The sequence below is a fragment of the Leguminivora glycinivorella genome, chromosome 7 (assembly GCF_023078275.1).
Source record: "Leguminivora glycinivorella isolate SPB_JAAS2020 chromosome 7, LegGlyc_1.1, whole genome shotgun sequence".
Lineage (NCBI taxonomy): Eukaryota > Metazoa > Arthropoda > Insecta > Lepidoptera > Tortricidae > Leguminivora > Leguminivora glycinivorella.
In genome coordinates, this window is record NC_062977.1 from 21,601,500 (window position 1) to 21,627,979 (window position 26,480).

Below are 26,480 nucleotides of genomic sequence, written 5' to 3' on the forward strand. Positions count from 1 at the left end.
GATTATTAATCACTAGATATAAACCTCTGCTTAAGACAACGAAAAAAATTACCTCATTGCTTCTAACACATCGCTTGTTCCTCGTTAGTGCTTTTTTTATCTAATTGCCACTAAGCTGGCAAAGAAGCATATAACCCGCCTGATGGTAAGCAGTGATTCTACAGGTCACAGTGTTGCACAGTGTTCCGCAGTGATTCAAACCTACTTACCCTGGTTTGAAATAATGCCTACTAGATTATGACTAAAATCTTTTGTCATCTTGATTGATTAATTGTCATGCCTAGTTTCGTTTGGGTTATATTTTGAAAACAAAAATTTTTGTGAATTGGTCTAACATAACTATGTAAATTTAGTATCTTTCTTGCTACGAAAAAAAAATAGCATAAATGGCCGTCGCGGATGCAATGTTTATATTCGAAGTGGTGGTGGAGCATGTCAGAAGCTTGGTCGACAGTCGGTTGCTTGTAATTCGTAGTGATTTCGCCGACATATTTTCTCTCGAACTAAAAGATCCGAAGCAAATGCACATAGTGATTCCGGAGCCTCTGCCTTTGCCGCCAGAACCACCCGGAAAGAAAAAGAAACCTCCTAAACCCAAAAAACCAAAGAAAGGAGCGTTACCCCCGCCTCCTCCGCCAGAGCCAGTAATACAGTCGGGACAATCAGTGCTATTCACAAGCAGCGCAGAGTTTTTAATAAAATTAATGCAGAGGTGTCCTCTCACAGTGACATTATGGAGTAAAGAGGATAATCTTGTGTACATTGGGGCCAGCGTTATTCCTTGGGATCCCATATTTATATCTTACTTACAACTAATCGTTAACTGCCAAAGTCCAAAATCTGTAACCTTGAATGACGAATTCAATGTTTTCGAAGAAAACACAGCGCAGCTGATGGCAAAAATTGGCCTACAAATAAAGTTGTCTTATTTAGGAGACAAAGTCACTACAGCATTTCGCACCTTGTCCGAAGATCCTACGGTAAAAAAGGTTCTATATACGGGTATCAATTCCAAAACAACGTCATACATATGTACAATGAAGACGACTGATGAAGTATTTGAAGAGAATTGTAATAAGGTAGAAAACAGTTTCGTAAAGGATAGACCGAAACCACAGCTTTTGTTCGCTGACTACACTAACGCACCAGGAGCGAATCTCGTAGAATTCAGCGAAGGCGATTACTGCTGCATGAACAATGCGGATAAACCTCCCGAATCGAAATATACAGCGCCAAACACTGTGCCGACAATAGAATTCATTATTGATTATGTACGAAAGATAATAGCGTCCTGTAATGACAACATGAGGATGCTTACGCCCCGCCCGACTATAACTCCGAAAATCCGAGCAACAGAAATTGACAGACTTTGTTATTGTAAGCAATCGCAGTGGCCAGAAAGTGCCTTAGCTGAGAAGTACAAAAAGGAAGTTCAGAGCGGACCGTGTGCTGTCTGCGCTGAACCTGGCAAAATGGGAGGCCCAGGGGCAGGAGGTGTTGAAGGCCCTGGAGCCTTCTTCGACATAGCAAACATACGAGGTCCTTGCGGAAAAGCAGACTGTAAGATAGCAAGATATTTAAAGAAATATATTGAAAATTTGATCGAAGAAGACAAAGTTGAGGTTGATATCAATGAGATTATTGGTCCGTGTGGTAGCAAGCTTTGTACTGTGGCTGAAAAAATACAAGAATTCCTTAGGCGTGAAGGAGTGTTCACAGAAGGCGCTACAAAAGAAGGTCTCACTACGCAATGTGCATGTATACAGAAAATGCAAGATGCACTGACTGAAAGAAAATCATGTCAAAGTATATGTAGCAAAAATTGCGAAGAGGGTGATGATGACCCTGATGAAACTTGTGCAGGAAAAGGTTGTCCATTTGCTGGACAAGCACAACAGGTGTACAATGTGTATTATTTCACAGTAGAACTTGATCAGACAAGTAAATCCTCTTCCGGCAAATCCACACCGGTAGCCGGAGATAACAAAAGTGACAAAACAAATACTGACGAAGATAGATTTAAATTCTGTGGAAAAGACTGCCCCACTATGAAAGCTGCGACAGAAATTACTTTGTGTACAAAAGGCGTGTGTCCAGCTGCTAATAAAGAAGATAAGCCATGCCCTGAGCATCCGTGTCCCATGAAGGGTGAATTTCCTCCCAGCCCAGCAGACAGCAACATTGAAATAGAACTTGACGATATACACAATCCATGCTGCTCCACAACTTGCGACGTAGCCGAAACAGTTAAAGACTTTATTGTCGATGGCATAACTAAGCAAAAAAAGATAAATGAAAAGAATGACAATGAGTGCTATTGCGACTGTGTATGTGATTTTAATTTCACGAAAGATACAACTTACTGCGCTGTTTGCGGTGGTTACGAATGCCTAGGAAATGATATGGAAAACCAGCCGGCATTCATACAACCTCTACCATGCCCAGTTTATCACAAACTGTATGATAAGAAATATATAAAAACGGAGAATCCATGGCCTGATGAAGATCAAGTCGAAACGATCGATAAAGTTAGTATAAAGACGAATAGATCGCAGAAATTGACCACTGTCATGGCTAAGAAAGATTCATTTTTTGAAGATGAAGGGGGTGAAAAAGAAAAAAAGAAAGCAACAGATAAGTCTGTTAAAAAGAAGTCCCAGAAAGGCAATGCCGGCGTTGAAAAAAAAGGTGCGTAGATGCGTAGATAGACACAGGTGTCGGTACAAACAACATTAAAACAATAGGATAGTTATTTACATATACCATTACTAAGTTACTAAAAAAATCTGTACCTACTTACTAATTCCGCTTTTCGATTGATTTTGGAAGGTAAATATATAAATTGCCATAAAATGCCATGTTAAAATATAAAATCACAAAAATATTTTACAGTAAGCATATGGCGCAATACATATTTTACCACTAGTGCAGTGTAATAATTCGCACATTAGGTACGTCACTATGTCTAAAATTTAAATTGCCATGTGCTGCAAAATATTGTATTATAGATAGGTACATGTGCGAATAAGTAATTCACAACTCGTTCATTCGTATTTTATTTTATCACTACTCGTTAAGAATATCGTATTCTTCGCACTTGTATCGTAATGTATTATCACCCGTTTCAGAGGGGAAAGCTGTCGAAAAAAGGGAATCGAAGTACCCTTACCCTCCGGTTCCAGCTAACATGGGCTGGAATTGGACTGCTGAAGACATTCCAGGATTAAAGGTATTCATACTGACTATATGTTAACATTACTGTAGTTAGTAAAATATTTATAACGTCAATTTATATTTAGGGGTTCATGAATCGGGTTATTCGGGTTGCTTGTCATTATTTTAGCCTCGTCCAAATTGGAGGCCTGGTGCAGCTGTAAAGCCTCTAGTCAGAAGATACAGAGCCTTACGAGATGGCATTGACATAATTGCTAAGAAGAAACGAGCTTTATTGTCAAAGAAGAAGAAAACTGAAAGTAAACCTTTATTAACAGTCACAAAAAAAGATGGAGAATACACAGTCCAAATGGAAGTTTTCAAGAAGTATTCAAAAGAACGATTGCTTTTCCAATATCCGTATGAAGAAAAACCACCCTTGATTTACACTATAGGAAAGACAGAGGAAGAGAAGAGAAAAATTCAAAAACAACGCGAAAGACGAGAGAGAAGGGAAACTAGAAGAAAATGTAGACTATTACAATCTACTTTTAGGGATAAATGTCAAGAAATATGTGTTAAAGCATACAACCAGGCGATTGGTATACTACCCCTCCCGAACCCCAATGATCCTGAGTGTCCGTGCAACACCAGACCGGCGGATGCCATCAGTCCTCCGATAGACTCGTGCTCGTGTTCAGAAGAAGGATCCATATCCAGCAGTGACACAGATGGAGACGATTGGATTATAGAATTCTCTCCTCCGGCATCCAAATATGATGCTAAAGTCAAACATCCACCCGCTACAGCAGACAATGAATCACAATACACATACCTCGATTACAAAGTCAAACTCGTAGACAAACAAGGCAATGCCGTGCCGCGGTATTTCAAAGGACCCGACGGCAAAACTGAATGTAGCGATTTGGGCGGTTTCTGGGACCCTAATCACGTCTGGCTGGAGATAAACAAAGACGGATACATTGGACCGGATGGTCGATGGATTCCTTTAACATTTATTGGACCTGATGGTATGATGTACTCATCGGAGGAAGGAGGTTTCGCTGATAAGGATGGAAATTATTTGAAGATAGGCGTCGATGGCTACATAGATAAGGACGGTAAGTGGGTATGGTACTCAAGATTCAAAGCGAAACCAGATAAAGATAAATCCAAATCCAACGTGACGGGCAAAACTGGGGGTAAGAAGTCCCCTACGAAACAGACTGCAGTTGCAAAACAAACCAAAGCCACAGGGACAGATGCTAAAGCGGGGAAGAGTGGGTCTGGGGATGCTAAAATTGCTAAAGCGAAACCAAAATCAAATGTAAAACGAACAGTTAGCACAAAGGAACCAGGGAAGCAAACTAATTATCAAGTGATGACAAGTATCTCGGCAAACTTCAGTGCGCCGAACAGACGTCGATTTAGAAGGCATTCGGTTAAGTTGCCTCCGTTGTCGAACCGTGGTCGAGACCTAGAGGCTAGAAAGTTGGCTCGGTTCAAGGAGATTTTGAAACCTCTCGAAGAATATTCTGATATAGCTTTGTTTAAGAAACCGGGGAGGAAACTGAAGACGAACAGGGCATGTAACACGCCTCGCAGGCAGCGGTCACCGAACGAGAGCTTTTATGATTGCCAGGAAAAGTTGAGCCAGATCCAACCTGTTTGCTCATTTGAGAACAATACCAATACTTCGATCTGTTAATCAATTCATTTTCAACTAACGCGACGCCGATTTTTAACAAAATAAAAATGTGTTATTTGTTATTGTTTTTTTTTCTGTGTGTACCTAATTATGTATAGTACGAGTGGCGTGTATAGTAACGTAATTCCTAAATTAGTGTTTACGTTTTCGTCCACTTAAAAATACAGCTATAAGAAATAAAATAAATTAACTGTGAAAATCTAAAACTTTAAAAAAAATGCTTCATCAGAAAGTCTGTTTTTTTTTTATTTCTCCTCCGTATTTTGAGCCAAGGGATTATTTTAGATATAGAAAACATCCTATCCTATGGGATTTTTATATGTAAACTTGGCATAGTAATATAAATAGTTACGAGATAAAGTTGGTAAACCCTCGCAGCCTCGCACATATCCATCGCTGGGCTCTAAAGAGAAATCCTGATTTTTTGACCCGCACGGAGTACACTATGCAAAATGCCCAAGAATACAAAACGTAGTGATTAATATTCTCTTTGAAGAATACTACCTCAGGTGAAAACAGGTCACCTATATAGGTGAAAAATGCTGTAGGTATAGTACTAGTCTATTGAAAGGCAGCATGGAGGTATAATAAATGAATTATAATGACACAACCATAGGCAGGTATATTTTTGTGCAAAGAGTTTGTTATAAAAATAGTAACCCACTAGATACGTATGTCATTAATAAAAAAATATAAAAAATTACAAATATATACTTGTTCTATTTTGAAACATGACATCATTTGGCAAAATTTTAAATTTCAAGTAACTTATATCTTAAATAATTAAAAATTTCAACTAGATATATATTTAGGTAATGTAAGAATACTGATTTAATTAAATATATAAAGACGCACACTTCGTGTATTGTAAAAGTAATAAAAGAAAAGTGTAAATATTTAGCATATGCGTCAAGATGGCCCTGTCGGGGTTAGCGTTCTTGTTCGATATAATTGTCGAAGACCTTAGGAGCTTTGTGCCAGCTAAAAAGTTTGTTATTAGAAGCCAGTTTGCAGATATTTTTTCATTGGTATTAAATAGCCCTGAACCACATCTGCGGAAGAGAAAGCGAAAGGAAGACGGCGAAGGATAAAACCAAAGCAAAAGATGCTAAGGTAACGGATACTGCAGGTCATACCAAAAAATCAAACAAAGGTCAGACATTATTATTTGTAGGTAATATAGATACTCTAATGGCAAACATGATGCAATATCCAATGGAAATATGTCTATGCAATGAATATGACCCAGAAGAAAGGATAGGGTCCGCTCTGGTTCCGTGGCATAACATTTTTATTGAGTATATGATGAGCCTTTATCACGAAGCAAACCCCGCCCCCGCAGTTCTGAAGTGCGTCTACAACGTCTTCAATGAGGCGACGTCGAAACGGATGGCAGCACTACGCTTAAACATCAAATTACACATAACGGATCATGTGGATTTAAACCAATTTACACCTTTGTCTGACAAACATCCTAAAACCTTCATCAAGATGGATATCGATCAATCATGCATTGATCAGGCAACTAATACCAGGTTATGTGAAGGCACTGGTACTATAAAAACTATATATAGTGATGGCAAAAAGAGAAAGAGAAGTAGCATTAGAAAACGTAATGCTAAAAGAGAAGCAAATATTGCAAAAATAGTTGAAGATAGAGACCAGACATTAGTTAACGCACACACTGAAAAAAGGATTGTGAAGTCGAATAAAATCAACAGAAATATATTATTGCATTTAATCAGAAGTGACTCAAATATTGCAAAACCAATAGAACTAGATAATTATATAATAAAGAACTTGAGTTCAAAATCTTGCACAGCAATTAAAAAGATCAATTTGTTCGACTACATCTTTGGTGATAGAAATGGGCCATTCGGAAATAAGACTTATACAGTTGGGTATGCTACCGTCGACATGGGCAAGAGTGGTGACAAAACTCCGTCAGCTACCTCAGCCAGTCCTCCAGCAACTGAAAGTCCGGGAAAGAGCACAAGCAAATCATCGACTTCTTTAGATCATGATTTAACTACTACAGTCAAATGTGATACAATAAGCTGCATTTACAAAAAGGAAAGACCGCTGTTAGAGAAGCCTGACGATAGGATTCTTATGGATATAACAAGTGTTAAACATTCATGTTGCATAACTGACACAATCGAAAGAAAAATGGAAGTTATAGGAGGAGAAGCTGGCGAAAAAATCGGGGATCCATGTTACTGTGCTTGCGAATGTACGTTTGGTTTCGAAAGAAAAACTACCTATTGCAAAATTTGCAAGGGATTTGAAAAACGGGGCGAAGACTTAGATGGTAGACCTCAGTATCTCATGCCAGATCCATGTCCGGTATACCACAAAATTAGTAGAATCAAAACTGGTAGCACTTCCGGAAGTGATAGTAAGAAGGAAACTAAGAAAAAAGTAAAGAGCCCGGAACCAGAGAAAGAAAAAAAGGAAAAGAGCCAAGCGCCTGAGAAAGCTGAGGAAAAAGAAAAAAGAAAACATAAAAATGATCGATTCAAATTTAACTACGGCTACAAAGGTATACGTACGTAATTTTTTTTAATTTTTTTTTGTTTGGATGTATGTATTGTGTACTTACTTGATTTAATGTAATAGCAATATAATTTTATTTTTTATTGTAGCTCCTAAGATTGGGCACGATCGGTGCTTTTTGCCATGCACTGGAACTATGTCCAACGTTCCGAAAAGTATGGGCTGGCTCTGGACTGCTGATAACGTCCCTGGGTTAATGGTATGTTTATTTCATTTTCTATTCGACGTAATTAATGATGATTAATTATTCGCGTCGTGGACTAAAAGTAACAAGATCAGATATATTTTTTGACGTTTTTAAACATATGTATACACCGTGTTTATTTGTTTTCCGTTAAATTCGACACGTCGTTAGGTTCATTATCAGGAACCACCCTGTATACCACGTTTAGTTAAATTCGCAAAAAAAATATTCATCATTTTCATACATAATAAATGAATTTATTAGTTGTGAGAGACCCTTTAGAAATTTCAAGTTAGTGTCAACTGATTGACGGCACATGTCAAAACATTAGGAATTGGTAAAGGTCACACACGTGTTAAGTAGATAATTATTTAAATATTTTTAATAACTTGATAACCGTAAAATTTAAGACACAAGCGTCTTAGACAAATTAATAGTACTTGATCTAAAGGACCTTCCCTTAAAGTTAACGGGATTCAATAAAAACAGGGTGTATGTTTAAGTAGAGGTAATAAATATAGTTCTGTCGGGTATGATATAATACGTCACCTACATTCATTGAAAGTAATGTACTTATGTACCTATAGGTACATAGGTATCAGTTCTGATTTTTTTCTTTTTTTTTCTGTAGTTTCGTCCTTCGTGGAAACCTGGTGCAATTAACAAGGTAGTAGGAAGAAAGCTCAAAAACGCCCTTCATCCAGGCGAGGTTATCAATAAGCGTAGAAGAGCTACGGGCGTCAAGAAGCGTCCTCTCAAGCGACCGCTCCTGGTCGTCCACAAAAAAGATGGTGAATTTACTGTCACGATGGAAACCATGAAAAACTATAGTAAACCGAGAACTCTAAACCAGCAGCCTTATGACGACAAACCGGTTCTGACTTACACTATAGGGAGAACAGAAGAAGAAAACCGAGAAAGACGGCAGAAAAAGGAACGAGCTGCTAGAAGACTAGAGAGGGAGCAACGAGAGTTCATTCAAAGTGCCTTTACTGACATGTGCAAGGAAATATGTTTGAAAACGTACCAGCAGGCGTTAGGAATTCTTCCTGATGCTGAAGACCCAGAATGCGCATGCTACCCGCCTTTACCCGACCCCGGCCGAGTCAACGAAGATCGATCGTGCTCATGCTCCGGTGATGGAGACTCGTTAGGATCTGACACAGACTCTGACGAATGGATATTAGAATTCACCCCTCCAAACGCTTACTTTGATCCCAAATACCAAGGGACAAAGGTTAAAACAGTAGACAACGAGACCCAGTACACGTACTTAGACTATAGAGTGAAACTTGTCGATAGATTCGGAAATGCTGTTCCAAGATTCTTTAAAGGACCTGATGGGAAAGAACAATGTAGTGACTTGGGGGGCTTCTGGAGCCCAGATCATCATTGGCTCCAAATTAATGTTGACGGTCTCATTGGCCCCGATGGGCGATGGGCTCCGTTCTCTTTCTTTGGTCCCAGTGGAGAACAAGTCGATACTGACACTGGCAAATTCCAGGACTCGAAAGGCAATTGGCTCGTAATCGGTGTCGATGGTTATATCGATGCCAACAACAAGTGGAAGTCTTATAGGTCTTTTAAACCCGCAGCAGGAAAACCAGGTGCTCGTACCAAGAAGAAGTTCTTACCGTCAAAATCTCCAAAAACTGCTACAGACAACAAAAACAAGGCAGCTGATAAGGATGAATCCCTACCAACGTTTAGCTGCTTTGGGGATACTTCTCCGGTAGTCTTATCCAAGATGGGGATAGTCGGGCACGGTCCGGATAAAAAACTGCTGAACAAAATGCTGAAAGAGTTAATTGGAAAGGGCGTGAATGTGAAAATACCGCAGACTTCACGAGTGCCGAAGTCCCCGGCGAGGGGCAGGTCGAGGCAGCGACAGAGAGCCGGTCGCGGACTCTCAGACTCTGAGAGATCAGTTTGCCGCCACCCTAAGCCATCGCAAAAGGGGGTCATCCAAAATTTGGACGGCTCGCGTACCTACTTTAGATCGAAGGAATTTGTAAATCTAAGCTCAAAGATGCGCATACATGACTTGGAGCAGCAAGGTAGGAGTTTGAGCACCTTCCATGAGCCGTGTTTCCATTCGAACATGAGTCACCACCCTAAGAAGCGGCGCGACAAGCGGCGGGTCGTCGTGATGATGCCCCACACACGAGCACGAGACTATAATACATATTAGTGTCATTTGAAGTGTGCGTTGCCTAAATTTTAGTATTGTTTAATTTTGGTAGTGTGATAAGTGAAATTTGTAACGTTTTGTAACTGTAAGTTAAGAAGCATATAGTCTTAATACTTAGTTTGATGGCATTTTATTTCGTAACATATGAGTGAATTTAACGTATTTATATTTAAGTAGGTAAAAATTTATTGAATCCGTTTTACTCAAACGAGTTATTTTGTACGATAATTAAAACAATTTCGGTTACGGGAAAGTACATCTCAGTTAGTTCTTACTTGTTAGCGATCGAGACGCTGACCTAGGCTGACTAAATTGTATTTTATGATAACTTTAAAGAGGAGAGTTTTTTTTAGAAAAGTTCATAATTCATAGTGATATATTCTGAAGTGCTTTCAAATAATATCGATGTCGCAGAGAGTGTATAATGAAGTTTTAACAGTAAGATTTTTTTCTTTTATTATTTTTTTATTGTCCGCCTTTTATTTTAAGCATTTTCTAATTGAATAATTACATTTTATTCCAGGTAGCACAAGGGTGGAAGCCTGGCGCTGTGTCCAAATTTATTCTAAGAAAATTAAAGCGAGCAAAATTGAGATCCGCAGCTGTGACGGATAGTGCGCCGGCGAAGAAATCCAAAATGAAATGCGGCGAAAAACCGACTCTCGTCATAAAAAAGACGGATGGAGAATATTCAGTAGAAATGCAAGTAACATCCGAGAACGCACAGAATTGCGTCGTGTACGATCCACTTGTGTACAAAATTGCTTCTGCAAGCAACGAGGAACGGGTCAAAAGAAGGGAGAGGAAGGCGAAAAGATTAATCAAGAATATGATGAAAGATTTCAGTGATCCTTATCACCCAGAAGTTTGTCAGCAGACATGCGTTCGAGGTTACAAAGAGATTCTGGGTGTTTTTGATAATGATAATCAAGGTGATGGTCGCTCCATGAATGAAAGCTGTTCTTGCGAAGACGAGCTTGACGAGGAACAGGATTCTGACGGCAGTTCTCTGGATCTGGATTGGGAGATTCAGTTTTCACCGCCAAATGCTCGTATCAGAAGCTAATTAGTACCTATTGATTGGCAATGGACAAAGCATTCGGACCGCACGGTTGAAAATTTATAAAAAATCAAATGACGCCGCATTCATTTTCGTTCTTGTAAAACATATTTATGACTAAAACGCGTTTTTAATTCTTGTGATCAAAGTCACGAAATGTCAGTTTTAAATATTTAAAGGCACATACAGGTCGAACGCGATTAATTAACGTGATTGTATGCGACTTTAAATATGTGTACAAAGCGCGAGAACTTAGTGTTATACACGGTGCTCATGAGCATTGCGAGAGATTTTAACCACGCATTTCTGAGAGATTTTTTTTAAATACACATGAGGAAATTTTGGGCAAAAAAAAAATTTTAAATTTTTTTTTTACTGTTTTCGAATGTATTTTCACATAAAAAGTAAATGTTATTCATAAAACTAGCACTGAATTTTTTTTTCTATTGGTCATAAGTGCGTTTTCACATTATCCGATCCGATATCGGATGTCGGACCGATATCCCATACATTACAGGCGCCATCTTGGATTTTTCCGCTTCCGACATCCGATATCGGATCGGATAATGTGAAAACGGACTAACTCTGAAACTAAATGTAGAAAAGTGTATATGACATTTTAGTCTGAAAATGGGATTAGGAGTATGCTCTTAAAGTCTCTCGCAATGCTCACGAGCACCGTGTCTGTCAGTTTTATCTTATTTATCTGACTGCGGCGAACTGAATTAGTTATGTTTTACACGAGGGCAAAGTTGTTGTTTAATCACACAATTGCAATATTTTCAAAAAATATGGAATGTTGAGCGTTGCAAGGGTGTCAAGGCAAACACAAAATTGTGAGGTGTACTGTACGGGAAAACGTCCCACTTTATTCGTTTATTCATATAAAGATACAAGTAAATCTCGCCTTAATGGTAACCGACAGTGGGACGTTTTACTAAACACACTCACAATAATTCAACACTAACAAATTATTAAAACCTTTCGCTTTCTCAGGTGCCAATAATGCGGCTAAACAACAACTTTGCCCCTTGTAAAAGAAATAACTACCATAGTGTTTAATATAAAAGGAGGATAATAAAACCAAACAATCCCTATCAGCTACTTTTATCGCTCATATACAAATTCAGCATATCCCATATGACTAGTGAGAGGGTGGTGTGAGGCGTTATCCTGATGTAGAGGGGCCCGAGCCCCTTGTAGAGGCCGTGGAGGCCCTCCGTCTTGTAGATCTTGCAGAGGGCGTCGAACACCCCTGTGTAGAGGAGCCCTCCGCTGGCGGCGGTACCTGGGGAGAGGTATGTTGAAAATGTGTGGAGCTTTAGGGCTAAAGGAAGTGTTTGGTTGATGTTGTTTTATCAAAATAAATTGATTTGGGTGAATCCATGTAAAAGTAATGTGAGTCACGACTTCATTGATTGTTTATTTGAACTACAGCGGCAAATGAATGAATCTATGCATAAGTATAAAAGTAACACTTATTTGTGTCGCTTAACTTCACACCTGGGTAAATCCATTCTGCTATAAGGTTGATTATCTTTCGGATCAATATATTTTTTTATATTCAACCTTAAAGCAGAATGAATATACCTAAGTTTGAAGTTAAGCAACACATTTAGAGATAAATAACCACTTTAGCTTGCATCGTTATTTAAATTGAAAATGTTAAACTTGCCGCGCATTGACTCAAATTGCTATAAACCTGCGTGATATGTATGGGAAATTGTACAGGTTCAGTGCAAATTCCAATTTCCATCGCTGTTAGTCAACGTTCTAAAATGGGTATTTTGAGTGCTCTTAAAAATTTGCCTTAGTACATACAGTATACGTATACGTATAAATACCTCTCCCAATAATATTCCAAGTGTAGATTCCCTTTTAACAACCAGCAACCAAATAAATCGGACTTACCAATTTTTAATCGTGCATAAATTCAAAACCGTGTTCACAAGAATCTAGATGACTCCGCAAACTGAAGACCGAGAAACTTAAAAATAAAGCAGCAGGAAAGAGGCAAAGACAAAGCTCCAAAGCTTAAGATAGCTCCATACCCTGATTGTAAATCCTGGTGTTCACGACATCGAACGGCGTTTCCAACATCACAACGAAAATACTGCTCACGAAACTCGCGAGGAGTGCCCGCGTCACGGGATCTTTGCCGATCCCTCTTGCCTCCAGCTCCTGCTTAACTCTGCACACAAACAAGCCATTATTACCCTGGTTGTATAGTCGGACGGTGGTGACGTCGAAGGGGCACATGGCTAGAGACACCACGGCGCCGCTTATGGCACTGGCTAGGACGGAGAGCCAGAAGGGTGAGCGATCGCATATGCCGTGCGATGCCAGCCATTCTTTTGCTCTGGAGAAAAATATGGGTACATATTTTTATAGCTGATGGCGAAATAATGAATCATCTACAGTAGGTTCATGCATTGAATAAATAACTAGGTAGGTACGAAAGTTTTCCAAGATCATGCTATCCTTATTTCTAAATATCTTAGGCTTCCCACAGACAGTCTTAAAAAATCATAATCTTAAAAAAAAATTGTATGCAATCTGACAGTTCAAACTGACACTGACAAGACACTGACAGATCTGTCAGTGTCAATTTGCATACAATTTTTTTTTAAGATTATGAATTTTTAAGACTGTCTGTGGGAACTTAATCTTACGTTATAGTTCCTTTCAGCTCATTAGGCTACAGTCTTAAGGTCAATAATTTCGTCTCAATATGGGTCTATTTAATGCCCTTATCTAGCTTCCCGAAAGCTTAAGCGGAGTTTAGACCAGAAAGTTATTGCAAGTTTTGAGATGCAACTATAGGTAAGAGTGAGTGGCAAATATCTGCATCTCTTTCTTGCATATACTTCTGTCTCAAAACTTGCAGCAATAACTTGCTCGTCTAAACTCAGCTTTATAAAATTGACAAGCTTTCTCTTCTTGAGCCTAGAATTTTTCGAATTTAATTTTTTAAAAGCCTATGTGGCTAAAATGTACGAGTATCACAAATCATAAGTGCATTTTCAAATTATCCGGTCCAATATCGTAGGACCGATATCCGATACATTACAGGCGCCATCTTGGATTTTTTCCATTGAAATCCTTCCTACATTCGATACCGGATCGAATCATGTGAAAACGGAGTAAGTGGTCAAAAAATGGAGAGACTTTAAACTTTATAAATAAGACTTACTTGGAGAACGTAGTGAGTTGCGCAGCGCTGCCGACGGCCAGCCTTGTGCAGGCAGCGTTCACGCCCGCGAAGTAACCCTTGAAGCCTTCCGAGGAATAGATCTTGGACATGCCGTCGAACATGCCTGGAATGACAAGTCTCAAACTGTTAACCCCTCAAAGATTGCAACTGAACGACTGTCAAGGAACTTTACTGTACTTAAAATAAAATATTTTATACCATACACGAAATAAAGCACCAGGTAAATATAAGAAAACATGGATAGAAGTTATTTTTAAATCCAATTTCTATTTAATAAGTCAGGTAGAAATATGTAAAGTAACTGAGTTGACCGTGACGTCACTCAATTCGATTTCATATTAATTCCATTTTAGCAAGACGTTGAAATTCGTTTTGACAGTTCTTAAAAAGAAGCTGATTTGACTAGGAGGCAAGTAGCCTATTGCACGAGCTTGTCGGAACGGCACCTATGAAAGATCAGACCGTTCCTTTCGCACTATTTGTAAGTGCGATAGGGACGACCTGATCTTTTATCATTTATCGCGCGATCAAGCTTGCTTGCCTGGTTTTCTTCAAAAGCGGTTGATGTGAAATGACAAGACATTCAAAGGTCACTGGCGAAGAACCTACATAGCTGAGTGGCGTGGCGGGAAGTATTACGTTTTTTAAGCCTCTTTAAGTGTCCCACTGCTGGGCAAAGACTTCCCCTCCTTTTTCACTCGACCCTGTCTTCGGCGTTTTCCCACCATTATGGGTAGAATACGCCCAGGTTGTCCTTTCATATGTGTAGACAGATGAAACAGATTAAGAATGGGTGGCATTCAGTCTTAAACCAGCTTAATGTGTGTTATTTACTCCTCCGTCTCAATACATATTTATACATCGGTAGGATCCCTCCATATCTTTTTTGGTCTGCCCGAACCCTGGCCTGCACCTTTCATGGTGTTTCGCGAGTCCTAGTTATGACGTTGATAAACCTTTTACATGACGGTATATTTTGTATGGTATAGTATAGGCTACTTGCCTCCTAGTCAATCAGCTTCTTTTTAAGAACTGTCAAAACTAATTTGAACGACTTGCTAATATGGAATTTATATGAAAACGAAACGTCACGGTCAATTTAGTTACTTTATATATTTCTACCCGAATTATTAAAATATAAATTGGATTTAAAAATACCTTTTGTCCATGTTTTTAGGGTTCCGCACCTCAAAGAGGAAAAACGGAACCCTTATAGGATCACTCGTGTGTCTGTCTGTCCCTCTGTTACAGCCGATTTCTCCGAAACTACTGGACCGATTTACTTGAAATTTGGTACACATATGTAAACCTGTGGCCCAAAGACGGACATGTAATTTAATTAAATGAAATTTAATCATAGGGGTCACTTTTGGGGGGTAAACTTGAAAATTAAAAATCAAAGTTATTAAAACTATATTGTGTTATATATCAAATGAAAGAGCATTTTATGAGCATTTGAAATATATTTTTTTTTAATTTTTAATTTTTGTACTTTAGGAGTAATTTAAGAAAATAGACAAAAAATGACCATTCCCCCCCCTTATCTCCGAAACTACTTAGCGTAAAATTTTCAAAAAAATACACGAGATAGCCCTCTACCTGTAGATTACAGGAAAACCTATTAGAAATCTACAGTCAAGCGTAAGTCGGACTTACGAGAAAAAAACTCAAATTAAGATTTTCACTCACTGACGCTGCAAGCAGTTACTAAACGTCTTAAAATTTTGTAAGCGTGATGGACAGGTAGAAAGAAATTCATTTCTGTCTTTTTATTTTTAGAAATTGTTCAATTATTTTTTTTTCATTTGCCAAAATGACTTAAGTTCCTACTAAAAAGGAGGCGCTTAAGACCGTTTGTAAGTGGACTGAGCAAAATTTTGTTCAAATCGGTCCAAAAAAGGTCTCTGTTGACGAAAACATAGAATTTGTGGCAACGACAGCCCAAATCTGAAGTTCATTTTGCTCTATCTCTTATCGTTTCCGAGATATATACGTAAAGTCTTGTAAGTGCGAAAAGTTAACTTTGCCATCACAGTCGTTCAGGCGCTCATGAGTTCTTTGTATGGAAAAGTCGAAAACCGACTCGCACTTGACCAATGTTCATAGAACGTGTTGTGGTTTTTTACGCGGGTCCGCGACTGACGACGTTCGAATGTTTTGTTCGGAAATGTTTGACGGTGGTTTCTTTGAAACGTCGCCGGTGGCGGGTGGTTCGACGGGCGAAGGTCACACGCCGCACGTGACGGTCTGTATTCGTTTTGTACAATAGCAACGGACGGCGGGTGGCGTCTTGATATGGAAAATGACTGACTTCACTAAAGATAATGATGAACTCATTGAGGTAATACTAGAGAGGACACTGCGAGCAAAACGTTTGCGCTACAAATAAAATGCCTGCACACAAATAAAATGTAAAAATGCCTTCCTGCGCAACCTGTTTAAGCCATACGAGAAAATCGAATAAAACTGACGTGTCGACGTGTCGTGACGTCTCGGTTAGTATACACGCTATGTTAATCGATCTTTATTTAAGTAATTATTTCAATGAAGGGACGCGCTCCTCAAACGCGAAGCTATCGCTGTCATTTTGTTGAACGAAATCATAGATTAATCGCATCATAATCGCACAGACTTTAGGTAATGAAGTATAGTAATTGTGATTATATTCTGTTTGTAATATATAAAAGAGAAATGTTAAATTTATTTCACGTTATACCTATGAATACTACACAGTTCTAACACGAGTTGTGATCGATATTTTCATACAATAATAACCTATGATTTTCTTCAAGGGCAATTAAAGTAGGTATATGAAAAAAATCAATAATGTATTTTTGTTTCACTTAGTAGAACTTAAACATAGCACAATGTATGATAGTGCTAAAATTAAACTACTTACCCCCTTATTCATAAACGTTCACTAAATTTATCAAGCCGATAAAGTTCGTTTGTCCCTTTCTATCACACCAATACGCCGAAAAGGGACAAACGAACTTTATCGGCTTGATAACTTTAGTGTGCGTTTATGAATAAGGGGGTTAGTATTTTACAAAAAGTATAAAAAAAGGTCGCTGTCTCTCTTTACTTTCCAAAAAGAAATTTTATTTTCCAGGGTCTCTATTTTTTCGTTGCTTTCTTTTTGTTTTTCCTCCATTTCTTTTAATTCTACATTTAAAGAATCGATCACTCGTTGATAAATCGTTTCTGTCTGTTGTTCCATCTCAAATCTCATGCGTGTGAAAATTTTATCTAATGCTGCGTCCGAAAGATCCATATTTAATTCGTTTTGGAACGACCCCTGTCTGGCCAAAACCTGGGTATCCTGGGTATAGTGTTTTTTTTTTCTTTGGCAACACTATCAAATGTCAGTGTCAACAATGTTTAATGATTGCGGGTAACGTGATAAAACTCCACAGGCACTGATTGTCAAGTGAACAGTAAGTTACACAATTTTCACTTTATATCAAAGTTTTCAGCATAGATAACGCTTCCACAGAGTCCACAATTATTTTTTTCCCCAAAGAAAGTAAATTTATATGGGTTTGCGTAGTTTTTTTAGCCACAACACGTATAAATTCGCGAGCGAGATTTTACCGTGACAGGTCACTTTGACAGATTACAAAAAAAAAAAAAAACAATTACTAACAAATAGCAAAGATTTCATTGTACATAATAACAGGAAATAAAAGGCTTTTTATTTTATTTTATATTATATTATTTATAAAAAAAGGTCTACACTAAGACGCATGCGCCGCGCGCTGCCGGCCGGAGCACAGACTTTGTTTGGGGTGTAATTTCTAGTATGTTAGTACATAGTAATTCAATAGATGAATTGTACTTCTGTGATCTGTTTTCGATATACTTAATCGAATATATGATGTAAAATTTTCTTTACTACAATGAAAGTGTTTGAGTACCAAGTTAAAAATTTCACTTTCTTTTTGCCGGTTTCATACAAAAATATCGTTTGACTGTCTCTTTTTTTGGGTAATATCAATATTTATATGGAAACGGATTAAGTCGCGTATAATCTTCTTCCTCTAAGAATTACAATGTAAGTATTTTTGCATTCATTTTGATCAGAGCACAACACAACAGTTCAAAAATCAGTCTACCAGAGCTTCTGAGTTCCGTCGCCGACGACGGGTGACCAAGGGTCAGAAAACCCACGCACCCGCGGTCGACAGCGTGTGGTACAGCGGCACATGCGGCTCACATCCAAACATTCCAAACGCCGCCGGGCGCGTGTGACGGGCCAGAGAAACCAGGGCCTTAGGGCTAGGTGATTATCGCCGCGCCGCAGAGGACGCGCTGAGGGGGGGGCGGTGCCTACAGCAGTTGTAGTTGTATGCATACCTAGCTCACGCACACAGACGCCTCCGCTGGCGCCGCCAGGGGCGGCTCACTCCGCTATCCTATCGCCGCGCTACAAGTATATCCTGGCGGCCGCGAGCTGTGGCCGCGAGTTCGCGGCTTACTCAGGGGTGGCGCACATTCTCACGGAATGCACGTTCGCACTTTCTATTGTTACTTTACGTCGCGAGGTTTTTTAAGCGATGTCCGCGGGTGGAATGGCTAATAATACTAAATTAAATAGACATATTGAATAAAATAAATACCAAAAGATATTCTTATACAGATCTACTACTGATTAAGTCCCACGGAAAAGTTCAATAAGGCTTGTGATGTTGGAACCTTGAACAAAAATATATAAGTACTTTCTAGGTATATACGCTGATACCTAGAAAGTACTCAAGACTTGAATATAATAATATAACATTTAATGTGAGTATTAATTCGTTTGGATCCATTGGTAACCCTATCACCGGACGCCGCGCACGTGCGGCTCGTTTCTTTGTAAGAATGTTGTAGGTATTTAAAAAGGCGGCATTTCGGAAACATCAAAGCAGTGGGCCTTCTTTACTTGTGCTATTATATATTCTGTGGCGCCGCGCCGGTGTCCACGTGCGCTCTCTGCAGTGTGCGCTGCCGCTACCACGAAACGTTTACCTACTCCGTGTAATACTGATAAAAGAAAGTATTGACATGAATTCACACGTTTCGGAAATGACTGTAGGTATTTTAAATATTTTAGCACAATATGTTTTTTGCCTCTTATTGCCTATTATACAATATAGGTATACATACCTACTATGGCAACTCTATCAAAGCGCAGAATATGCAGAAGCCACATGGTGGTCTGCGACAGAAACTCAATAGACATTTTCAGAGTTTTTAAAATAAGTACCTAAGTAGGTACGTGAAGTAACATGGTAAATTAAAAAAATATCATTAGATACTTATTGCGAAGGTGTAAACAATTTCCTTCGTTTTGCCACATATCAATAATTACCTATCTATATTAAATTCATTAATCCGTATACAACTATACATTACATTTTTACAGTACGGTAATACTCACCCCGTTATTCATAAACGTACACTAAGTTATCAAGCCGATAAAGTTCGGTTGTCCCTTTCCGACGTATTGGTGTGATAGAAAGGGATAAACGAACTTTATCGGCTGGATAACTTTAGTGTACGTTTATGAATAAAGGTGTTAAAATTTATAGCTACGAAATTTTACATAAAACACCTACTTTAAAATAAAATAAAAAATGTTGAATTTGGTTAACATTATAAAAGACCTCACGCAAGCTGTGCTAATTAGTTCGCGAATTCGTCGAGAGGTGGCGCTAAACACAATTATGCTCATTAGAGAACCTATACTTCTAGCCTAGCCCAGTCTTTAGACTTATGTGAGTAACGTAAAAGTACCTAATAGTTTTGTAGGTACGGAACCCTCGGTGGGCGAGTCCGACTCGCACTTGGCCGGTTTTTCTTATAACTATCTGATGCTTTATTTCGTGCATGGTATAAAATATTTTATTTTAACTGCAGTCTAGTTCTCTATTATCTCCGATTCTGTAGCTTCTGCGCCTAAGATTTAAAGCAGTCATAAAATGGTTACGGAAGACACGTTGTGTAACCATTGCTTTACGGTCGGAAATCGCTTTGGTTCACATGTCACATAATAAGGTCACAGTATAATAAAGAGTACTGTCGTACAGTATGGTAATTCCCGCTCCCCGCTGAAAGTGCCGCACACCCCCTCTCGGTTACCTCACAGCAAAGAGGATCGAGTATTATAGAGAATGACTGTCAAAGTAAAACGTGTAATCACAGTGCATAGACTGCCATCTCTCGACACAAGCTTAAAACTTTTGAACCTCAGTTTTGACAATTTGGCCCATATACCCATATTGTTAGCTTGATACGTTTTAAAATGTCAAATATTAATATTAGCGCCATCTAGCCGAGCGTACCCCAAAGGTGTATCGCCATCTAGCTCACCGTACCTTTTTCTGTATGGTTTTGGGGTACGTTTTTTTCTTAGACTTTATCGGTCTATACGAAGTTATATAGGTCTTTGCCTCACAGTTACCGACCCGTCATATTTCACTCATACAAGCATAGTACGCGTACACCTACACGAGCTTAGACTGCGTGCTAGGAACGCGCCTCTTTCATATATTTGATCGCCAGTGTCCGAGGTGTGATAAGGTGTTGGTTTATTTGGTATTTGTGGTATTTGCAATCAGAATTCAACCAGCGTGGAATATGCGAATCTGAATAAGGATCAAAATTGACAATTTAAACTGAGCAGATCAGAATTGACCATTTGAATTGAGGATTTGAGGGAGGATATCCTTGGATATCCTTTAACCTTTGGATTTAATCTGTAAACCCTTGGGTTCAAAGATCAAATCGGTGTAGTACTCAACTACCTATTGTTAATTATAAAATACTAGCTTTTGCCCGCGGCTTCGCTCGCGTTAGAAAGAGACAAAATGTAGCCTATGTCACTCTCCATCCCTTCAACTATCTCCACTTAAAAAATCACGTTAATTCGTCGCTCCGTTTTGCCGTGAAAGACGGACAAACAAACAGACACACACACTTTCCCATTTATAATATTAGTATGGAAGTATGGATGTAGGACCTCTCAATCACTTCCGGGAGCAGACTTACCTTTATACCTATGTTGTCTCCCCACCGCTATACTCGGATGCGATGATGCCTGTATTCTAGTCTTGAGCACGGACACAGGGTTGCCAACAACCCCACTGACGATGCCGCTCACGCTTGACCAGAACACTGCCTTGCTAATAGATACCTCTCCGGTGTCTGTGGTGGTCCAGCCACGGACTTCTGATATGTGGTATAATCCTAATCTGTAATGACCAAAATACTGTCAGTGAAAACATCTAGTCAGGTCCGGATTTAAAACACCTAGGTCCCCTACAATTACCCCCTTATTCATAAACGTACTCAAGTTATTAAGCCGATAAAATTCGTTTATCCCTTTCTGACGTATTGGTGTGATAGAAAAGGACAAACGAACTTTATCCGCTTGATTTTAGAGTACGTTTATGAATAAGGGGTTAGTCTTTGTGTCTAGTGCTGACGAATTATGCTGTAAAATGAGAGTAAGTGCGTTTTCACATTATCCGATCCGATATCGGATGTCGGAAGGATTTGAGTAGAAAAAATCCAAGATGGCGCCTTTAATGTATGGGATATCGGTCCGACATCCGATATCGGATCGGATAATGTGAAAACGCACTTATACTAATACCATTTTGGTGACTCAACAGACCGATGTGAGACTGACATACCTAATGGGTTAACACTTTGAACGCCAAAAATCATTAATGTCATGTCCGATCGTGCTCACCACGACGAATTAACAAGCGACAAAATGGAGCGAGATCTTTCCGCAACGCGAAGAGATCATCAGTTCAACTTCGGTAACAACCTAACCTTCAATAAAATTGCCCTTTTATTTAACGACTAACCCCCTTATTCATAAACGTACTCTAAAGTAATTAATCCGATAAAGTTCGTTTGTCCCATTCTATCACACCAACACGATAGAATGGGACAAACGAACTTTAACGGCTTTATAACTTTAGTGTACGTTTATGAATAAGGGGGCATGAGGATAATTCAGGAGTATTACTAGTTACCTGACAGAGTTCATTGTGAATCCAAGTACAAGGGCTGGAGCGAGGCCTTTTTGCAAAGCCAGGAGGCCGTCTGTACGTCCAATGACGAAGATCGCGTGCAGCATGCCTCGGTAACGGACCACCTGCCCTTCAACAAAATGGCACGTTCAACGTCTGAGAGAGAGAGATTTTAGGTATAGCCTGTCAACCAAATTTTAGCAGTAACAATGTACATCAAACTAAAGTATGGTATCCCTATGAAACGCACAAAAACCAGCAATGTACGTCAAACAGCCACAGATATTTTTTTTTCAAGGGGCTCCCTCCTTCCTTACGAATTAGATAATGTATTAAAAAGGGACGGATATGTGCTAGTCATTTCTCTTTTTGGTACGTTGGAGATTTCCACAGATAAGATACAAATGACACGCGAATTTCCACCGATTTTCAAAACTATTAGTGTTGCTAGCCCGCGATTTTTCAAATTTGCCGCCTTTTTCTAGTGACAAGATTTGGTTGACGGTCTATAATTTTCCTTATGTTTATCTAAGTGCGAAATTATAAATTAATGCGAGAAAATAACATGTAGTACTTACCTAAAGAAAAAAAAAAAGAAAATCAATATGTTTCATTAATTAATAATTACTCGCTAAAATTACAGTGTAAATGCGTTTCCACATTTTCCGACCTGATATCGGATGTAGGGTCGATACATTTAAGCAGCCATCTTTGATTTTTGCCTTTGAAATCCTTCCGAAAACCGATCGGATAATGTGAAAACGCACTAAGACCCACAGAATATTTATTGCATACATTGCATTTAAAATAAAGTATTTGTTAAACATAAGCATAACTCAGTGTGCGACATAAATAAGACATAATAACATAATAGACACGAAATTATGAACGCCAAAATAGCGTGACCAAAAGACGAGTTGGTGACGCCATTGAAATAATTTTGGTCACGCAAGAGGATTTTCTGAAATACAGCTTGGGCTTAGACGATTGTTCTGATGGCTACATCTTCTAGAATTGTTAGAGTTGGCAACATTAATTTTTAGATAGCGCGAAAAGTCGCACAACTATTTCCAATTTCCTTTTATTATGTACTAGCTTTTGCCCGCAGCTTCGCTCGCGTTAAATTCGAAAATTGCGGAATTCTCCATACAAACTTCCACCACCCATTACAGGGAAGTGGGGGGTTAGAAAGAGACAAAAAGTAGCCTATGTCACTCTCCATCCCTTCAACTATCTCCACTTAAAAAATCACGTCAATTCGTCGCTCCGTTTTGCTATGAAAGACGGACAAACAAACAGACACATACACTTTCCCATTTATAATATTAGTAAGTAAGTAGGTATATATTAGTATTTCGAAGACCGGGAAAAGTGGAGAAGACTGAACAGGAAAGCAGACCCTGGCGCTAGGCCGGGAAGATGCTAGATTGACGAAGATGAAGAGTAATTGTTCAGCTGCTGGTCCTTAGGCTGTAGTTCTCCTTGCAGTTGGAGCCGAGTCTTCACCACGTCTATGGGATTGGTGAAGACTGTGGCTCCTGCACGAACCCTCAGCCCACAATCACTAGTTCATGATATCACTCCTACCTTTAATATAGATGGGCAGACGGATGAAGTCCCACCATAAGGGTTCCTTTTGTACCAGATTGGTCCGGAACCCTAAAAGAACATCAGTCAGTAAAATAGGCCTATAGTCATTGATCACCTGAAATCTTACTGTCCAAAGCCAGTAAGTCACACGGCCCCGGTAGACCTAAGAAGTGCATGCTGGACATCATGAGTATCATGACAGTGGACATGCAAGAAAACAATTTCACACCTAAGGATGTCGAAGACCGGGCGAAGTGGAGAAGACTGAGCAGGAAAGCGGACCCTGGCGCTAGGCCGGGAAAACGCTAGATTGTCGAAGATTCATTGATCACCTGCTGGTCCTTAGGCTGTAGTTCTCCTTGTAGTTGGAGCCGAGTCTTCACCACGTCTATGGGATTGGTGAAGACTGTGGCTCCTGCCCCGGCCAGCCCACCGATCACGAAGTCCATGGTGTCTCCTTCACCTTTTAGAACAAAATTATAGGATTTCAGTACTTACAATTATTATATTGATTACTAGCTTTTGCCCGCGGCTTCGCTCGCGTTAGAAAGAGACAAAAAGTAGCCTATGTCACTCTCCGTCCCTTTAATTATTTCCACTTAAAAATTACGTCAATTTGTCGCTCCGTTTTGCCGTAAAAGAGGGACAAACAAACAGACACACACACTTTCCCATTTATAATATTAAGTGTGAATTAATTAATTAATTGTTGTTGAAATTTGAACTTCAATTGAGTTGAACATTATCCCGCCATCCTGGCTTAGTACGAGTATGCAGTAAAGGGTTAGGATTTTTTGGATCTAAATGATGTGCTCAAATGAGTAACTACTTAATCTTTAGATCAGTGGAATCTTTAGTTCCTTTTTCTGTGTATGCTTGTTTTTTAGCGTTGGTTTGCGAAGTGGACTCTTATTTCGCGAAAATCGTTACGCACTTCCTGGCTACAGCTAAATCATCACATGCTCATGGTGTTGTGTTCCTGCCGGTGAGTAAGGCTGCCTGAACTCAACGAGGGTGCGGTCTGCTGATGACGGAAGGACCTAAAGGAACTAATTTGTGCCGTTTTTGGGTCTTTGGGTCGTGGGCAACCAGAACCCTCCTTGGAACATGTACACTCCTTTTTGCTGTGTACTTAACACAGAAAAAAGGAAGTATACAAGTTTCTAATGGGTTGGCAACGCGCATGTGACACTCCTTGAGTTGCAGGCTTCCATAGGCTACGGTGACAGCTTTCCATCAGGAGAACCGTATGCTTGTTTGTCACCGACTTAGTATTTCAAAAAAAATACAAACTAAATAATATATAATATGACTGGAGGTACAAATCATTAACAGTTCTCATGGGTAAAGTGACTAAGTATTTCATTGCCATAATAGTACTATTAAAATGACCTACATGTGTAGATTAGATTATTAGAACAGCTTGTTACTATCTAGAGTCATATTATAGTTAAATAAAAATTGTCTTTTCATTCATGAATTTAAAATGTTTAATGTAAATAAGAAAATCTTCTTCCTTATCATTTGATACGGAAAAATTATCATTATCAATTTATCACAATGCAAACAGTGACTGTCAGTTAACTATTAAAATAATCTAGGCAACGTTTTTTATTGCTTCAAAAATTACAAATACAGTAGCAAATGTAGCAATAAATGATAAATAATTGTAATCAATTCTCATAATTTCAGGAAGCGGAAATGTCCACATGCATGACATTCAATTGGCTAGACTTTAACCTGGTCATAGACAACGCACAGGTAACCTAGTTTAAATAATATCGAACGAGTTGAAAACTTTATCAAAGTTAAGACACTATCACAGAGCGCGCTAAAATTATTTCTAACTAATAAATTACTCGTGAATATCACATTTAATGAGACACGGCCAAAATAAACATAATATACAGGTTTCTAATTATAGATACTACAATACGTATAGTTCACTTACCGTGGCCTTGAAAATATAACGTGAACGGAACACTACACTGCTGGATTTTACTGAAAACCTTATCAAACCTCACACATTTTAACAAAATCCACGTCTGGACGGAGAGTTATCACCGCCACTTTACCTTTGCTATCGTCTGTATCTTGTGACATTGAAATTATTACGTTACGTCATTCAACGCCAACTTTAAAACGGCTTAAGCGACGAGTTTTTGTAAATAAACCATGACCTTTTATGAAAGAAATGTAGACTTAGTAATACAATTTTATGTTTGCGGTCTGTGAGGTCGCCACTTGCTACGAAACATTCTAATTTAGTATGTCACGGAGTCGGTTCGAGTTTTGTCCGCCTGCATAGATAAGTTTGCGGTAGTGCGAGCGTATATTTTTGTTATACAACGTGGTATGACGTCACGCTCACGACACTAGCGTAGTTTGGCAAGCGCGCGAGTGAATGACTGAATTTTATGGCACATTTGTAGAAGTCCATTCATTTTAGTTTTAATAAATCTCTCTTAATAGTTTAGTTCACGTAATTTAGTTTAATGTCATGAGTTGTAGGTCAAGATAAAACGTACGGTTTCTCACTATTAATATTCATATAAAGGACAAAAATTATATGTTTACTAATTTTACTATACTGGTCACTTCGTTAGTGCAATGTCCGACTGTCCGTGCTGCAATAGTATTTCCATCAATTTATCAATGTCTGGACTTTGTACTAGACTCATTGACTGTACTACCTACTATATTCTATATTCGCTTGCATGGCGGGGAGTGATACGACGAATAGTTTAGATTACTTCAGATAGTTAAGATTATTGACGATCCGCATATGTGCGTTTTT

At 38.9% G+C, this 26,480-nt stretch overlaps 2 protein-coding genes across 6 annotated transcripts; one reads left to right on the top strand and one right to left on the bottom strand.

Moving 5' to 3' along the window:
• The first annotated feature begins 227 nt into the window (after nt 1–227).
• LOC125227838 lies at nt 228–10,975 on the top strand. 2 transcript variants are annotated; one of them, XM_048132205.1, is made up of 3 exons: nt 228–2,688; nt 3,129–3,229; nt 3,344–5,083. In XM_048132205.1, exons 1-3 carry the CDS (start codon nt 387–389, stop codon nt 4,859–4,861), a joined length of 3,921 nt encoding a protein of 1,306 aa, XP_047988162.1. In that variant the 5' UTR covers nt 228–386; the 3' UTR covers nt 4,862–5,083. The 2 variants fall into 2 exon arrangements, with proteins under 2 accessions (XP_047988162.1, XP_047988163.1); XM_048132206.1 differs by lacking the exon at nt 3,344–5,083 and adding an exon at nt 10,316–10,975 and having other exon boundaries at nt 296–2,688.
• Nucleotides 10,976–11,946: 971 nt separating this feature from the next.
• LOC125227840 (solute carrier family 25 member 35-like) lies at nt 11,947–25,765 on the bottom strand. 4 transcript variants are annotated; one of them, XM_048132211.1, is made up of 7 exons: nt 25,635–25,765; nt 24,016–24,146; nt 22,097–22,218; nt 21,099–21,301; nt 14,046–14,169; nt 12,904–13,043; nt 11,947–12,140 (listed from the first exon to the last, which is right to left on the bottom strand). In XM_048132211.1, exons 2-7 carry the CDS (start codon nt 24,130–24,132, stop codon nt 11,950–11,952), a joined length of 897 nt encoding a protein of 298 aa, XP_047988168.1. In that variant the 5' UTR covers nt 24,133–24,146; nt 25,635–25,765; the 3' UTR covers nt 11,947–11,949. The 4 variants fall into 4 exon arrangements, with proteins under 4 accessions (XP_047988168.1, XP_047988167.1, XP_047988170.1 ...); XM_048132210.1 differs by lacking the exon at nt 12,904–13,043 and adding an exon at nt 13,069–13,211; XM_048132213.1 differs by lacking the exons at nt 12,904–13,043; nt 25,635–25,765 and adding an exon at nt 13,069–13,211 and having other exon boundaries at nt 22,097–22,223; nt 24,016–24,103.
• Between the last annotated feature and the right edge of the window lie 715 nt (nt 25,766–26,480).

What these genes read in the sequence shown, in the direction of transcription:
- LOC125227838 (XM_048132205.1), top strand. Translation starts at nt 387, where the DNA reads ATGGCCGTCGCGGATGCAATGTTTATATTCGAAGTGGTGGTGGAGCAT. An exon ending in TGCCGGCGTTGAAAAAAAAG is followed by an intron (nt 2,689 to 3,128) that starts GTGCGTAGATGC and finishes CACCCGTTTCAG; the next exon opens with AGGGGAAAGCTGTCGAAAAA. An exon ending in AAGACATTCCAGGATTAAAG is followed by an intron (nt 3,230 to 3,343) that starts GTATTCATACTG and finishes TCATTATTTTAG; the next exon opens with CCTCGTCCAAATTGGAGGCC.
- LOC125227840 (XM_048132210.1), bottom strand. Translation starts at nt 24,132, where the DNA reads ATGGACTTCGTGATCGGTGGGCTGGCCGGGGCAGGAGCCACAGTCTTC. An exon ending in TACAGCCTAAGGACCAGCAG is followed by an intron (nt 22,219 to 24,015) that starts GTGATCAATGAA and finishes GTTGAAGGGCAG; the next exon opens with GTGGTCCGTTACCGAGGCAT. An exon ending in CAACTCACTACGTTCTCCAA is followed by an intron (nt 13,212 to 14,045) that starts GTAAGTCTTATT and finishes ATTTTTCTCCAG; the next exon opens with AGCAAAAGAATGGCTGGCAT.